This window comes from Miniopterus schreibersii (genome assembly GCF_964146895.1).
Source record: "Miniopterus schreibersii genome assembly, chromosome: 5".
Lineage (NCBI taxonomy): Eukaryota > Metazoa > Chordata > Mammalia > Chiroptera > Miniopteridae > Miniopterus > Miniopterus schreibersii.
The window spans coordinates 55,578,745-55,595,959 of NC_138106.1; the positions used below are offsets into that span (position 1 = coordinate 55,578,745).

At 40.2% G+C, this 17,215-nt stretch overlaps 1 protein-coding gene across 1 annotated transcript in view; it reads left to right on the forward strand.

The window, feature by feature from the left end:
• Nucleotides 1-17,215, forward strand: part of CCDC80 (coiled-coil domain containing 80) — a 33,645-nt gene that overhangs the window by 5,211 nt on the left and 11,219 nt on the right. The window contains exons 3-4 of the mRNA XM_081139409.1: nt 4,979-5,135; nt 16,839-16,975. Coding sequence (XP_080995535.1) covers nt 4,979-5,135; nt 16,839-16,975 — 294 coding nt within the window. The remainder of the gene's footprint in view (nt 1-4,978; nt 5,136-16,838; nt 16,976-17,215) is intronic.

The window sequence follows — 17,215 nt, forward strand, 5'->3', positions numbered from 1 at the left end:
GAGAGACCCGGGTTTGTTATTGCAAAGAAAGTCCCAACAAGAGCCGTTTCAGTCTTGCAATCCCACGTGTGCCCAGCTGATGATCATATCAGAAATGTGTTTTCTAAAGAGCTCATGATATCCAAAATAAGAATGGATTAGAAAAGACAAGATGAAATAAACATGATGTAATATCAAAAGATGGAGAGAAAAGACTGACCAGACAGAGAGAAGACTTGTGTTTCTGGGTGAAAGAACTAGTTGGTGCCATTTATCGTTTTTCCACTCATTTTCCCTGTCCAGTATGGCTGATGTTATTCAGGAAGCTGGGCCATTCAATTAATATTCATTAAGGCTTAGCACTCTTTGAGCTGTTCAAGTACAGCTGACAACATATACCTCTTACTGGCCTCAGCCTAACCCAGTGTGCTCAAACTTAAATGAGGTTCACATTCCAAGAAACTGTGCTTGCCTTTGAGCTTATCTTTCCAGTGTTTCTTTTTCTTTTTCTAAAGAATAGTTTATTGATTTTTTGAGAGAGAGGAAGGAAGAGGGGGAGAGAGAGAGAAACATTGATGTGAGAGCGTAACATCGATCAGCCTCCTCCTGCCTGCCCCTTACCTACTGGGGATCTAGCCCGAAATCCCAGGCATGTGCTTGACTGAGACTGGAACAGGCAACCTCCTGGTGCTCGGGACTATGCCCAACCGAGTCACACTGGCCAGGGCGTTCCAGTGTTTCAGTGCCCTGGTGCCCTGTTACAGCTTATCATAAACCTCTGATGCTATGTATGCATTTATTGATATAATTCTTTAAATGTGAAAACATCACATAACCTCTACTTAACCAATTACTTAGGGAAACACTGGCAGCAATGGTATAGGTTGTGTTTGGGTGAACAGCATCCTAGAAGCCTTCAGAGGAGCTGCAGGAGGAGCCAGGTGTCTGTCCTTTTCTTAGGCTTGAGGTCAATCCTCCAACCTCCTGCCTCACAGTCTATCAAAGAAGGAGCATGTCCTGCCAGGGGGTTTTGAGACTGTGTGGTTTAATCTTCACGACAACCCCATGAGGAAGGACTTAACTCCATTTTACAGACAAGGAAACAGAAGCTTAGAGAAATTGAGAAGTTTCCCAAGGTGGATAGTCAATATATGGCAAAGCCAGAATTGGAACTCAGGTATGTTTGATTTTAAAGCTCCTGTTCAAGCCACTCCCCCATTCTGCCCTCCTGTGGGTGTGAATGTGGGGGAGATGCCATAAAGTGAAGGGGAAACTTTCCTGTTAATCAAAACAGACATTTAAAAATTCATTTTACACCTTGAATTCCTCGGGTAAATGGTAAGACATATCAGTTGTCAACGTTTTGTGCTGAGCACCGATGTAGAGTTTCTGCATGGAATACCCAGCTAGTTCTCGGCACTTCAACTCTCTGGCTTTCCCGGCAGTCAGTCAAGAACAATAGATTGAATCCCAGTTAACCTTATCCCTCCGACTGGCTGGTGTTAGTTGGGGGTGACAATGGTGAGAATATAGATAAGCTGCTTATCACTTAAACATTGGACTATGTGGAATATAGCTGACAAGTCATCATTTTGTGCCCTGAGAATCTACCTACTTGTCAGTTAACAAGAGGCCTCATAGTGCTGAATTGCAGAGATTCAAGTTCAAGTTTAAACATTCTTTGGAGACCGAATCTCCTGTAGTTCAAGTGGGTTAATACTTTCAACCTTACTTCAGAAATCTGGATATTGGGACAACAATCTACTTATTTAATTTTAGAAAAGAATGTAAAGCTCTGATTTACTAAGGCAGATTGCTAACTTAAGTGTTATTTTTCAGAATTCTGTGAAAATCTAGTGTTTTGAGCCTAACACAGTATGTAGAATAATCTGAGACTTAAAATACTTTCCCCCTAGCATTTCCCATTTCTGTTTGCTCCCTTTATTAATGCAAACTGGCTTCATTATACTCAGAGGCTCCTTGTGCCAACACACTGTTGGAACAGAAACCTAAAAAAGAACCATAGCACAATTCTAAATTCATGAGACATGCCCTGATTTATCGCCACCAAACTGGAAAGAGGCCAAGAACCAGACAATAATGTTTACTGAGAAGTCCTAGGATGCTCTCTTTAGGAAGAGGGATTGGAAGTGGTTACCACTTTAAATACCGTTTGAAATACTGCCAAACTAGAAAATTAATGGGATGGCAATGTCGATACACAGGGAAAGAATCCTTGAAATATATTCAGATGATCAACCTCCTCTACTTTCTCTGATGTGAACTTGAGGAACAGATTAAAACCAGCTGGTTTGTGGGCTACAGCTAGACATTCATAGGCAGGGGACCATTGCGTTTCTGAGTGGCTCCCCTCTCCTGGCTGGAGCGGTCCATGTAACCTGAGTAATGTGGGCCAGAATTTGTGCTCCTATCACAGGCATGGCAGTGGTAGGGGCTGGGGCTTCAGGGCCTTGAAGGACGTACAGTCTAGTTGGGGAGGTGTGACATAAACATAAAATATAAGGGTAAATCAAGGAAATATGTAAATTCCAAGTGAACAGCAGACTGTAAGAACAGTTACATGATCATCAAGAGATAGAAAAGACCTGCTGCATTTGAAGAATGACTCAGAATCAGATAAGGTGGAGGGGGCAGGAGGGTTTTTTTTGGGTGGCAGAAGTAATATAGGTCAAGGCAGAGGAAGGAATGTGGAAAAACTATTCAGAGGCGATATACATGTAGGGTACTCGGGCGCACACAGCCTTACAAGCATATTTTTATTTCTTTTTGCTCAGTTCTCACTGCTTTATGAGATTGGCAGGGAAGTTGTTCCATTGTAAAGATGAGAAATCTAAGTAAGGTTCATAAGGTTAAATGACCGTGTTAAGGCTACGTGGAAGCCAGGGGTTGAATAAGAATTAAAATTCAGGCCCTCCAACTTTGGCTATAATCACCCTTTCTCTGTGTCACTCTGCCAAGACTTCTTTCACGGCATAATTTAGAATAGTCTGGCCTTGGGGTGAAGACAGAACATAAGGGAAAGAAGGGGGAAAGGTTAGCAAGAGAGAGCCTGGGGCCAGATCATCCAGTGCCAGAAGCTGGGAAATGAGTCATGCAAAATGAATGTCACCTCACCCTGGGGTAAGGCACCCTTGGGCAAAGGTCCTGAGGGGAAAATAAACATTAGAGTTCCTGATTTATTAAAGCGTGATTCCCACTGGGTACCCATTGTCCTAAGACTACTATATTCAGAGATCCCTGAGAGAAACTTCCAGAAGGGAAGATGAAGTTCTGTATGCTTAAATATTGTCTGAAATTCTCAATTATGTACAAGGAGGAGAAGAAGACCAGAGGGAGTTTTGAGGGCTTTTCAAATCCTGTCCTATCATGATCTGTCCATGGACTCTAAAGGTCCATGGCAAAGTGTGAGATGAATGAAATGGAGTCTATGTACGGATTTGAAGTTACAGAGGCAGGTAATTATCAGTCATTTAGCTTCTGGGCAGCTGTGCCCTAGAGACTCCTCTAAATATATTCTAAATATGGGCTTATCCTTCATTTAGAGTAGGGAGCCCAAAATCACAACCAGTAAACCTGACCTTTGTTTTTGACTCTTTTGTGTTCTCACTTAAACGTTCATTTTATTTATTTCAAAATAGTGTGTTTGTGAGCAAAGAATAGCCAGAAAGAAAAACAAAAAACATACCAACTAAAAATAAAACTCCCAAGATTTGAGCTACCATAAACACCTAAGGAAATATTTTCAGATGTCATATATCTAATTAAAAACTAACAAACCAAAAATACCATCACTATCTCTTTTTATAGCCACCTTAAATCTTTTTTAAGGCTAAGTGTGAATCAATGAATAAATCTGAGGAAACTTGATTATGTTTCCTTTTGGGAAATTGCATTTCTAAAACAAGCATTTTCTATATATCATGTTCATCTGAACAGGCTTATAAACACAAAATAAAAAGTAAATGAAATCATGTCTACTTAAAATAAATAACAATCTGAGAAAACGACATAACTTTATCCCCAAAAAACCTTTGTTAATGTTCCACTCAAAAGTTGTTGAACACATCTTGATTTCCATGAGGAATAGATAGTATTTTGTCAAGCATAGAGAATTCTTAGAAGGGAAAGCCTGCAGGAAGCAATAAACACAACTCTGAAAGAGAAAAATAAACCGCAGGGTGGAATTGGGACCAGATATTAACCATTTTGAAAAAGAATTTGAAAGAGGTTACAAATGGTGACTTCCCCTCTGAGAAATGCCAAGTGACAGACTTCAGAATGATTTTATAAGGTTAGATGGGTAAGTAGAGAAGTGGCTGATAAATTTTAATGTTGTAGAATGGGAGAACACGTATGGAGACTAACCTCTGAACCCAGTGACGAGTCAGCAAAGGCTGAATAGATAATGTTCAGTGCAGACATCAGCCATCGAATGTTCCCGAGTGCCCAAGGCCTGGCTGCGAAACTCTCTCAACCCCGTGAGACGTGAAATGATAGTAGTAACATCTCAATTCACAAATGTCAGAGCAGCCAATTAGGATAATGAAGATTAAAATGAAGGAAGGAAGGAAGGTAACGTTTATTGAACAAATTTTCCATGCCAAGTATTTATGCTGTGCCCACAACAGCCTTGCACAGTAAGTGCTGCTGTGCACAGTTCACAAGTGAGAAAACCAAGACACACGGAGACTAGGAAGGAATGTAAACAGTGGCAATGAGTAGAAAAGTCGAAGCTGGCTAGAGCCGTTTATAAATAAAAGCCCTTCACAAACAGTCTTTCGGCCCTAATTATGCTAACTGTCCAACTGAACCATCTAGTCTAGTTGAGTTGAGTTTAGCTCAGCTTAGCTTAGTTCAGTTTAATTTAGCTTTGGTGCCTGTCACTTCCAGCCCTCTATTCCAAGTGAGCCCTTTGGATTTTGCCTCAGTGTGAAACGATCACTGTGAATTAATATTTGCTTGCTTCACCCACCTCCAGCTGATCACCGCTCCTAAGGTTGAGAACAACATGTATGTGCAGCAGCGAGACGAATATCTGGAAAGTTTCTGCAAGATGGCCACCAGGAAAATCTCTGTGATCACCATCTTTGGCCCTGTCAACAACAGCACCATGAAAATCGACCACTTCCAGCTAGGTTCTCTTAACCGTTTTAATTATATTATTGTTTTGTTCATAGCTAAGGTGGGACAAATTCTATGGGAGAGGTCGGTGGGGAATCACAGGAAACCAGATATCCAGAGGGCTCTTTCCTTGTGGAGCAAAGATCAGTTTGCCTAACGTTATATTTGCATAACAGTTCCATATGGTTCTGGTTTCAGTTTTTGGCCCTTTAAAATGAAAAATACACGAGCATTTTATGGTTTGAAAGTCAGTAAGGCAGAGAAGAAAGAGAGAAGTAATACAGCGGGAGGGGAGAACCAGAAGGGTATTCAGAAACTTTCTTCTGGACTCTCAGTCTTCTTGCCTGTGAGCAACATCATCCGATGGTCCTGCAGCCTTTGTGCTACAGGCGATTCACTCACAGATGGGGACCTGCCAGACCCTTGAAGTACTTGAGTCTGGCTAGGCTGGGGAGGGAATTAATCAGGGCAGAAAGAAGCTGTTAAGATAAATGAAAAGTCACTGAAATATGGACTGAACTATGCCCGAGTCCTTTTGGAGAGCAGAAGAATTTGGCTGAATGTAGAGTTTTCACAATTTTTCAAATTAATGATGCATGTGGGACTCTTGAATCGTACAGCTCAGTGTTGGGCAGCTGAGATCTAACTTATTGCAGTTCTCCTGGGAGCATGCAAGACTTACTGTGAGCAGTTAAACCTCATAGTCAGAAGCCCTGAATCTGCTCCACCCATTTTTTTTCCTAATTATTACATCTCTAGGGCTTTACTTTTTTTAAAAAAACGTTCTCTTATGTGCATTCTCTAATTTTTTATTCTCATTTAACTATACTGGAAAGCCTTCCTATTCTACCATTTGCATGTTCTGCATATGTTTCATAAAATACATCTAAAAATACCTGAAAGAATATAAAACATATTTTTCCCATTAGTTAATATTTAACTTCAATACATATAACACATTATCTCACAGATTTTTCTGTCATATGATCTTGGTATAATTGAACACATATAAATTGTAATTATGTCATGATAATGTGAATCTGATTTTTAATATGGTCTAGCTTTCTAAATCATATTTTTTATTGTGGAAAAACAATATGAAATCAACCCTCTTAACTAATTTTTAAGTACATAGTACAGTACTGCTAACCTTAGGCACATATTGTACAGCAGGTCTCTAGAATTTATTCAGGTGTGAAGTTTCAGTTATGCACTCTCTTTTATTGGCCCACCTTCCCCTGACATAGATGCAAAGGAAAATAAATAGCATCCTTTCCAATGTTCTGCCATATATCATTGTGGATCAGTGATTTATCTGTAGCTGTGCTATGTGTGTGTTTGGGAAGGGGAACAGCCACAAGAGCAAAATGTCCTTACCTTAACCAAAATAATCATAAAACAGAAGACACAAAAGAAGTTCTGGAGTCAAGCAAACCACTTCAAAAACACAGTCACTACTTCTTTGTTGTGTGACCTTGGCCCACTTCCTAAATCTCAGCTTAGAACATAGTTATCTGTATTTCCAGGCTGTGGTGAGGATTTAATAAGATAATGTATGTAAATACCCATCACAGAATGAGCACTATTACTGTGGTCATCATTACCACCATTGGTTCTGGTGGGCATCTGGAGATCAGTGAGCTGTCACAGGGATCAGAGCACCTGTAACTGAAAAATACTTGTAATTGCTTTCTGCTAATTACAGAATGTTGACAGTGAACCCTCACAACTGCTCTTCAAGATCAGGCAGCATTAGGACTCCTGGTGCTAATACTCCAAAGCCACATGTTCAGTGCTTAACTGGGATTCAGCCATTTGCTTCCTGGACTTTCAAATAGTAGCGTGAGCCAGCGAGCGCACTTATGATCCAGATGTCTAGAGAGGAAGTGGGTATTCTATCCAGTGCAGAAACGGGTTCTGGCTGGTGATGAAAATTCTCCTTCACCAGGTGTTCCTGGTGTCAAATGTGTTAACCACTAACTCACACACAAAGAATTCTCATTCCTTATTTGAGGGATGTTTGGAAAAATCATTATGTCTCCTACCTCAGCCTCTATATGGTTCTGTTATAAACATCTGGTGCTGCCTTGGCAAAATTTTAGCATTAATCCTGCTGTTTTCTAGACATCTGGATTGAATATGAGCTGTAGAGGGACTGAGGTTTTCTTTTTTGCCCTATTAGAAATCAGGTATTGTGATTTGGGTGTTTGCCTCTCATTGAATGGCAGCTTGGACCTGGTTTGGGGAGCCTTTTATCTTGTTCCTCATCGAGTTCCTGGAAGGCCTTTCTGTCCTTGTGTCATGTCCCAGGTTACCCTTATGGGAAAGATTATAGTACTCTTGGCCAAGACTGGGAGTCAGCCATGGGAAAATAGGAATTGGCATGCTTCATGGTCTCGGTGAACCAAACTCCAGCCTTGACCGATTTTCAGCTGGAAATCTATCAAATGGCTTTACTTTCCTTAAAAATAAATCAGGCACTCTGTACTCTTCCAGACTTTTACTGGATCTAAAAACCAGAGGCCCACATACAGTTACGGTGTGAGCTGTCCTCCCACCTGCTCCATCTTGTTAAATGTCTGTGAACTATAGATGGTGGACCTACAAATACCAGGAAACTCACCTGAAGATGTCGGGCATTAGATTAGCAAAAGTTATTCAGGCTTGAGCAAATTCCAGGGCAGAATAAGCCCGTCTGCTTTTGCCAGCCCAGAGCGTTATATGGGGGGTTTTAAAATAACCTAACGGATAAAAACATTCTTAATTGTTAGTGGTATTTAAAATGTCCACCTAGGGTAGGAATATTGGTGTATATGTCAAGAGGAAGGATTATAGACAACTTCAGATATGAAGAAGTTGCTGGCTAAAGGCACGTTGTTGCGGAATGAAAAGAGAATGAGGGGAAATTGCAGCAAGCATGTTTCTTAGCAAAATAGAAGAGTTTGAAGATAATTGATAAAGAGGAGGGTGGGAAACTTGATGGAGACAGAATGTGACAAGCAGGAGAGAAAATGTTAATTCCTTATTCATGAGCATACAATTTATAGGTGAATTTCTAAAAAAAAAAAAAAAGCTTTTATAAGTGAATAGGATAGACTACATTTCAGCATTAAATACTCTGTCTTTGATCCTGTTGAAGAGAATTAGTCTCCATGGACAAGCTTCACAACCATCAGGATCCATAAAGATGCAGAAATACTGCTTTTCCTCAGGAGCAACTGAAAAATTGACCTTTTGCCCCGACCCCTCCTTCCGTCACTGGTGACACTGTCTGGCAGCTGCCTTCCCTGGCCCCTGCCACCCTGTGCTGGCGGGCAAGGCTGGGTGCCGGATCAGGTGTCCAGACACTGGCTGCAGTGTCCTCCGCTGTTTTTTCAGTCTTTGATTATCAATCACTCAATGCCCTGGATGCGAGCGAGGCTGTCCTCTAGCCTGTTCAGTCATCCCACTCCACTGGCCTCAGGGGCCTCTAGTAGCACGAGTATCAGTGTCAAGATCAGCCTCTGAGGCGCAAGGAGTGTAAAGTGCCTAATAGGCAATGGTTGGAGTGTCTGAAGAGTGTGGTGCCATCATCAGAGAAGGTAGAGTAAATATCAGAATTTTGAAAACTGGGTGGATTCAATGAAGGCGCCTTGGAACTGAGCAGATTTTTTTTTGGTATGTGATGACTCTATCAAGGTGGTTTTTGTTTTTACTTAATTTTTCTTAAATGATACATTTTTGGGGTTCCAAAGTCAGAAGTGCTTAAGAAGGTATACACAGATAAGTCTTACACATTTCTGGCTCCTATTCTCTTACTCTCTGCCCCCATAAGTATTTTTATGATTTGTTTGTTCATTTAGTGCTTCTTTGTGCAAACACAAATAAATATAAATACCTATATTCCCCTTCTTTTTATACAAAATATAGTATATTATATATACTGCTCTGCACTTTGCTTTTTTCAATTAAATATATTTCCTGGAGATCTTTTCTTATGAGTTTATAGGGATCTTTCACATTCTTTATTAAGCCATTGTGGGATTGATTCTACCATAGTTTATTTAACTAGTTCCCTTGTTCATAAACACTTGGATTGTTTTTAGTATTTCGTTATAAACAATTTCATAGTTAATAACCTCATACATTTGTCATCCTATGTATATGGGTATATCTTTACAGTAGATTTGTAGAAGTAGGATTGTTGGACCAAATGGAAAATGTATTTAGTTTTGGTAGATATCAACCAATTTCTGTCTATATGAGTTGTATCTCTTTGCATTCCCACCAGCAATGCATAAATGTCTGTTTCTCCAAAACTCTCCATAGAGGATATGCTCAAACTTGTGAATGATTTTAGCCAGTGTGGTCTGTAAAAAGTGGTGTCATAGTGTAGTGTTAGGTTGCATTTCTTTATTTATGAGTATGACTGAACATCTTTTCATATGATTAAGGAGCACTTATATTTTGTTTTTAGTGTCCTTTGCCCATTTTTCTATTGGATTGGTACTCTTTATAAATTAGAATAAAAACGCAGACTCCCAGGGCCTCCTCCTCACTCCAAGATACTGACTCAGTTTAGGGATGGAGTCCAGGAACCTCTTTTAAAAAATGTTGCTAATGTGATCCTGATTTGCAGCTAGGTTTGGTCTAGAGCAGAAGATTGGGTGTTGGATAAATGGGAAGAGAGGGCTAGATATGTAGGTTGGCACCACATTTTAGAGAATTTTAAATACCAGGACAAAGAATTCAAACTTTATTTGGTAAACTATGTGAAGTCACTAAAGATATTGGAATGTATTTTTCAAATAAATTATAAATGACTTTTAAGGTTTGGTAGAGTCAGTGTGTAGGATACATTCTTCATAGATAGGACAGGTTACTCTGTCCAGAGACCAAGCAAGAGCAGCAGTTTGTGATTAGGAATGCCAGGCTAGTCCGGTCTATCAGTGTAATCCAGTCACTCATCCTACGATGACTGGAGGCAGGCAGACGACCCACTCACAGAGTGAAATAGGAGCAAGCAGATCAACTACAAAGTCACCTGTTTCCAATTAAAAGGAAGTAAATCCCATACCCGGAGGCCAAGGTTATCCGAACTGAAATAACCTACTACTGACTGCTCAGCAATCCTGGAAATATTCTTGAAATAAAAGCAATTCAGCCTCTGCTGGAGTCTTTGTCTCCAGATTTATCCAAAGTACAGCAGAGAGATTTTTGGCTAGTACTGACTTCTTGAATAGTATAGTTATATTTTAAATGCCTTGTCAGTATGTTTTATTTATGTTATATGTTACCCCAGGATAGAGTTTATTAAGGTATAATGGTGAATGATGCGGCCCAGTGAATGACATTCAAGAGACTGGAATGTCAAAGGAAAATAGAATTTACTACTCACAGACCCCAGACAGGAAGCTGCAGCATGCCTCTCAGGGTCACAGGAGAAATACCAGGTTTTTGTGAGGAAGCAGGTCACGGTCTTTATTGGGGTTTCCATGGGAAAAGGCAAGGCAGGACAGGGTGAACAGCTTCAGGTTGACTAGTTTGAATTATTTCAGTGGGCTTCAGGCTTTAGGGAGGGTCCCTAGCTGTCTGGTACTTGGCTCTGGCAGAGAGGGTCCATGGGCCAGAGAAAGGGCTTAGGGCTCTGGATTGGTTAGTTTGCATTTCAAAGACGTGCTTCCTGCTTGGCCCTTTGCTATCCCTTAGAATCGGCTAGCCTAGAGAGGGCCAGTGGCTCCCCAGCCAGAAAGGTTTTTTAAGATCTTAAAACATCATAATATGCAGAAAAATTTTTTAAATGCTTCATTTAATTATAAGACCTCATACATGAAAACCCAAATTTAAAAAATAAATATATATAATAAGTTTCCTCAAATTACACTTGTGGAATTTGACTGCGTTTGGGGCTCAAGAGATAAAGAAAAGTGTAAAGGGTTTGACGGTGGGTTTTCTACAGACCAAAATTGCTCACCTTCTTTACTCTATCCCTCACTACCCTCTTCTTTCATCTGATATCTTTAGGGGACGTTTTCATGATTACCAGATCTGTGTCAAGTGCCTGTGTGTGCCAGGCTACAAGGATTTAAATGATGTCCAAGACTCAGTTGCTGTTGTTGAGTCGATCTGTCTAGTGGGATGATGGACGTGTAAACAATTGGTGGCAATGCAAGAGGCTAGGCATTTTCACAGAAGAATGTAAAATGTTATGAGTGCACGGGTGAAGTAAAGCAAGTTTCCCAGGTCACTAGGAGTTCCCCTGTGAACAAGGGCAGGGGTAGCATGCCAGAAAGGGAGGGCAGTTTCTGGACACTGAAAATAGAGAGCTGGAGCATAATGTATGCAAGAAGAGCTAAGAGATAGCTAATGAAGACAGGCTGAGTCCAGGGTATAAATAGCCTGTGTGCTATGCCAAGGATATGAATTTTATCTCTGCCATTAGAGTGTATAACAATCTCCCAGGGAACTTGTTAAAATTCAGTTTCCTGGGTTTTCCTGCTAGTGATTCTGATCTGAGTGGTCTGGATCCAAGGATTGTAATTTTGACTCGTGAACTTGAGGTGATTCTAATGAAGGTAGACAGTGGGTCACACTTTGAAAAAGTGCTAGAGGAGATAGGGAAACCCCAAAGCAACGGGAGAAACTAAAGTGGTCTAGGGACATTGGTGGCATGGGCTGGACTTAGGGGTGAGAGGGTGGGAGGAGGAGGAACCATGGATATTCCAGAGAAGAAGCAGTCCCAGATGAAAGCTTCAAACTTAATGCTTGGAACAATTGGTGTTTAACAAGCTGTAATTGAAGCTGAGCTTTTCTGCAGTGTCATTGCTGTCTATGGTCACACACAGAAGAGCAAATCCATGAAGAAATTTACTACTAACTGAATTTGAACACTGACTTTTGGAGTTGGAACTCTTTTTTTTTTTTTTTTAAATATATCTTTATTGATTTCAGAGAGAGGAAAGGAGAGGGAGAGAGAGAGATAGAAACATCAATGATGATAGAGTCATTGATCTAGCCCGCAACCCGGGCATGTGCCCTGACCCAGAATCGAACCCTGATCACCTGGATCCTAGGTCGATGCTCAACCGCTGAGCCACGCCCGGCCGGGCTGTAGTTGGAATTCTTAAAAGACGGAAAACCAGACAAATGTCCCACGTGTAAGGCCAGTCCTTGCCAGCACACAGCAGAGTTCATCTTCCTCCCATCCCTCCTCAGTAATCTTAAGCCTGGGGCAGGCTGTGTGGAATGACCAAATTCCACCGAATGGGCTTGGATCTGTGAATCATTTGAGCTGGATGAGAGCCAGATGGTCAGTTTATAGGATGTTTCCCGAAGAATGTTTGCTCCTTAGTCGTGCAACCCTTGACAGGACTACAGAGCTTTGGCAAAACAAGAAGCTGCCACATTTATGCTGCTTTCCCAGGGAACCTCTTGTTCCACCCAGCCCTGACTTAGACGGAATGCAGGGCGTAACGGAGACCTGTGGCAGGAGCAGGCCGGAGACGGAGCTGGCCTCACATGCACCTCTCTCAGAATTCAGCCAGAAGTGGGCTGTGTCTTGCCATTGAGTTGGATCCAGTGTCAATCAGTGCTTTTATTGCTTTTCTTTGGCAGATTCTCCTACTCAGCTCTAACATTCATTTGTGATGTAGTCTAAGAGTGCAAAATGTTTTATTTCTAATATTCAGTCAAAAGACTTCAGAAAATATTTTAGTTGAAAGGTGAAACCTTGAAATTGGTTTCTTACCATATCCTAGTAGAACGAAGTTTGCCTTAAATCTTGGTCTTGGGTCCTCTCTATCCTTGAGTATGACATGTTTTGTTAAAGTAGAAAGAGCACTGGAAAGGAATGAGGTCATTTTATTTGAATCCTAAACTTCGCTCTGTTATTAACTAGCACTTTGAACTTGAGCAAGTTGCTCCCTTCCTGGTGTCTATGACAGGTTGGTCTCCTGGGAAACAGACTCTGAGATTTTGAGATTTGCATGCAGGAAGTTAATGAAGAATATCCCCAGGCACAATACCAATAAGGGATGAGGGATACTAGATGACAAAGGGAGAATTTGAATTGCAGTGCAGTTGACACCTCAGAGTTGTTCACTTTAAGGCACAAGAACAGCTTTTATATCTGCCCCCACCCCCCACACACACACACTGCATCAACCATTGAATATGGCTGTCTCCTAGTAAAGGTATAACTCGGGGCAAGGTGGTTCTTTTTTAAGAACAATCTTTAGAGGGATTCAGCTATTAACATTCACAGCAGCCTTAGTCTGAAAGTCAGATCTAGACTGCACGCCACAGCATGCACTACATACTGTTCCTTAGTTTCAGCCTCAGTAATGAGATTAGGTTGGGCCTGATAATGCCCATATCAGTTATCTAGCAGCAAATAAGGCTATGTAATAAAGACCCACACACCTCAGTGGCATATAACATTAAATATTCATTTAGTCACAAGTTTGTAGGGTTCAGCTGATCTGGGCTTGGCTAGGCTAATGTATTTCAGTCAGTTACAGGTTGGTTAGGTGTTTCTGCTGATCTTGGGCTGGACTTTTGCCACAGGTTAGGTGTCAACTAGGTGTCAGATGATTTGGGATAGCCTTGGCTGGGATGAGACCAGAGTAACTTGACTTGACTTAGTTTCCAGAAGTCTAGTATGGATATGTAATCATAGCAATGGCAGAGGCAAGAGCAATACCAAATGTGAAAGTCCACTTCTAGCCTCTATTTGTGTTACTTGTGTTATTTGTGTTACTTGTATAAACAAGTCAGAAAGATGAGCTCAGAATCAAAAAGTAGGATAGCTGCCTGGCCAGAGTGGCTCAGCGGTTGAACATCGACCTATGATCCAGGAGATCGCGGTTCGATTCCCCCTTAGGGCACACGCCCAGGTTTCGGGCTCGATCTCCAGCAGGGGGCGTGCAGGAGGCAGCTGATCAATGACTCTTTCATCATTGATGTTTCTATATCTCTCTCCCACTCTCCCTTCCTCTCTCTGAAATCAATAAAGACATATTAAAAAAAAATAAAGGCAGGATAGCTCAACCCATTCACCATAACAGGGAGCTGTGCAGTTACTGGGCAGAGTGTAGGTACAGGAAGGGGTGGGGAATTGGGACCATTTCAAAAATCTGCTATAATCTCCAACTTAGTTCTGTTTCAGCCATTCAATGGTTTTTGTGATTTTATCTTTTAGGTAGATGCTAATAGTCTAATTTTGATTCTAATTAGGAACTTGAACTCTGTCCAGGCATACTTATTTCTGATCCAGCACCCCAAACAGAATCAGCTCAGGACACTGGAGACAGATATTTTGTTTAATGAACAAAAGCAAAAATGAATGTATGTTGGGAATTAAAAGTAGTAATTCCTAGGTTCAAGATAGAATCTGATTTGTAGTCTGGTTTGTATAGACATGCCTAGAGTAAACAATGAAAGTTTCCACTCCAACTGTCCCCACTCTCCAGAGGTAACTTAGGAGCAGAAAATGAATTTTCTTTCTATCCTTCTAAGTTCTTTCTCTGGCCCGATAATCAAAGTAACTTGAGACTTATTAACAGGAGAAAATGACCAAATTTATTACTTATGTACATAAAAGGGTTCCATAAGAATGTAGGACCCAAGGACAAATTGAGCAGGTTTGAGACCTCAAAGTGCAGGGAGGTAATTCACATGGAGATGGTAAAGTAAACGCTTGATAAGCAAACTGTTTGTTGGGCCAACTTTAACAATGGAACACAGTGAAGACTTTCATCAAATAGGCCTAACTAGGTCCCTTCATTTCTATCATACCTACTTCATAGTAAATTACAGTTATCGATGATGATAGCTCCCTTCCAGGAGCAGGTCCTCTATCTAAATTCTTTAGGCAGTTAGAGAGAAGGTAAAGGCTTCTTCCTGGGTCTCGTTTCTTAGCTCGTTTCTTTAAAATAATCAGCTTAAAATAATATCCCAAAAAAGGCATATTTTGGGGTGACAACTCCTGCTTCTCCTCACAATCATGTTAAGAGCTGTATGTCCTGCTGGACCTTTTCCTGTGCATATTCACATGTGGTGGATGTATTTATCTTTTGTCTTGTTTCCTTTTAAATGAAGAATAAAACCATGTTATACATTTTATTCTGCAACTAGGTTTTTTTTTTTTCTCAATGAGATATAATAAACAAAAACCAACAACATGAATCTAGCAATTCTTTTAAACTAATTTGTATTTTATAAATGACAGCAAAAATATGCATTTAAAATAGTTTATATGTGTAAAGTATATAATTTTTCTTTTTTTATTATTATTTTTTAATATGTCGTTATTGATTTCAGAGAGAGGAAAGGACAGGGAGAGAGAGAGATAGAAACATCAATGATGAGAGAGTCATTGATCAGCTGCCTCCTGCATGCCCCCCACTGGGGATCGAGCATGTGCCTTGATAGGGAATCGAACCTCCATCTCCTGGATCATAGGTTGATGCCCAACTGCTGAGCCACGCCAGCAGGCTTATTTTTCATTTTGTAGACAGTGCTTGGTCCTCACGCAGGCTCTTAGCTCCCATGCCTTTGGACCATCTCCATGAAAAACTGTTATGATTTGGGAAGGAAAACAGATCCTTTCTCCTCTCATTTTGATCTACTTGGGAGAAATCAAGTTTCTTGTTTATATACTCTCAACAAACCTAATCAAATAAACCAAAGTAATAGTTAAATTGTAATTGTTCTTTAAAAAAAAAAATCAATACAAGAGTAATGGTCAATGGTACTCAAGCTATATAACGTCAGGATCTGCAAATTTGTGGTTGTTTCTACTGTGCTACAATTTATTGGGTAGTAATGTTAATTATAACTGATAGGTTCTCTTCACTAATATATCAATAACATATTTGCTAACTTTAATTTTTCACATTTTTAAAAAATACAGGGGATTATTTTGCAGATAAAAATTCTAATAGAGTTGAGGGAAACACTGTGCCTTGTATGGGAGAGAAGTAAATAAAACTGTCTTATTTCCAAAATGGTTTCTTACTTCCCATTAACCCAGTGGCACCTTCAGGAACCATTCTGGATTATAATAATTTATTTTTAGGTCTTAATGTTTGAAAAATATATGTTTAAAACTCCCATAAATGCAGTAATACTGCTTAAAATTGTATCACTTACAAAATTTGTATTATAGAATAACTTGACTTTTTTCTGGAGCCAAAATGAACCAGATACCATGTTTCAACATAGACTTTTCACTTTTCTCTATAGCAATGACATGGTTTACTGAGTCCCAAAGTGATCCTATAATAAAAGGAAGGAACAGACACAGATTTTAGATTTAACTAAATAAATAAGACTAAAATAAAATTTAAAATTAAGTAAAACTTGAAAGTATCTGGCCTAGTTCCCTGGTGAGTTAGGGTAATGACTCATTCCTGGGTGAGGTGGCAGTTTTCTTGCAGGGATGACTCAGTCTTCACTTTCATTTTGCTCCTATTGATTTTTCACAACCAGGGTGGGCAGAGATGGAGCTTCATCATCTTTAGAAGAGTGACTTTCACGATGAGTTTATTTATTCATTCATTTAGTATTAATTTATTCACTTTGTAAACTTTTGTTTAAACCAGATGTTAGTTGAATATGTGCGACGAATGAAAGCTGTTCTAATTAATTCTGGATGGAGACCCAGAGCCTCTACTCATTTGTTCCTACGATTTCTATCTCGTCACACCCACATTTATTCACATTTCATTTGTTTTAAGATAATGAGAAACCCATGCAAGTGGTGGATGATGAGGACTTGGTAGACCAGCATCTCATCAGCGAGCTGAGAAGAGAGTATGGAATGACCTATGATGACTTCTTCATGGTGCTAACAGATGTGGACCTGAGAGTCAAGGTGGAGTTCCTGTGTTGGATAATGTGGTGCCATTCTTTAGAACAGCAACTCTGAATTTTTTGTCAGTGAGTCTACTAGACATATGAGTAAACACTAATTATTTTATAAATGGGAAGATTTTTAAATGGTCCAAATATTCCATGTTGGTCTATAGAATTTGTGTTCAAAAATATGGTCTCTGGAAAAGACCGGGCTGGATGATCTCCTATGCCCGAGCTATTTGACTCAGACTAAATTCTT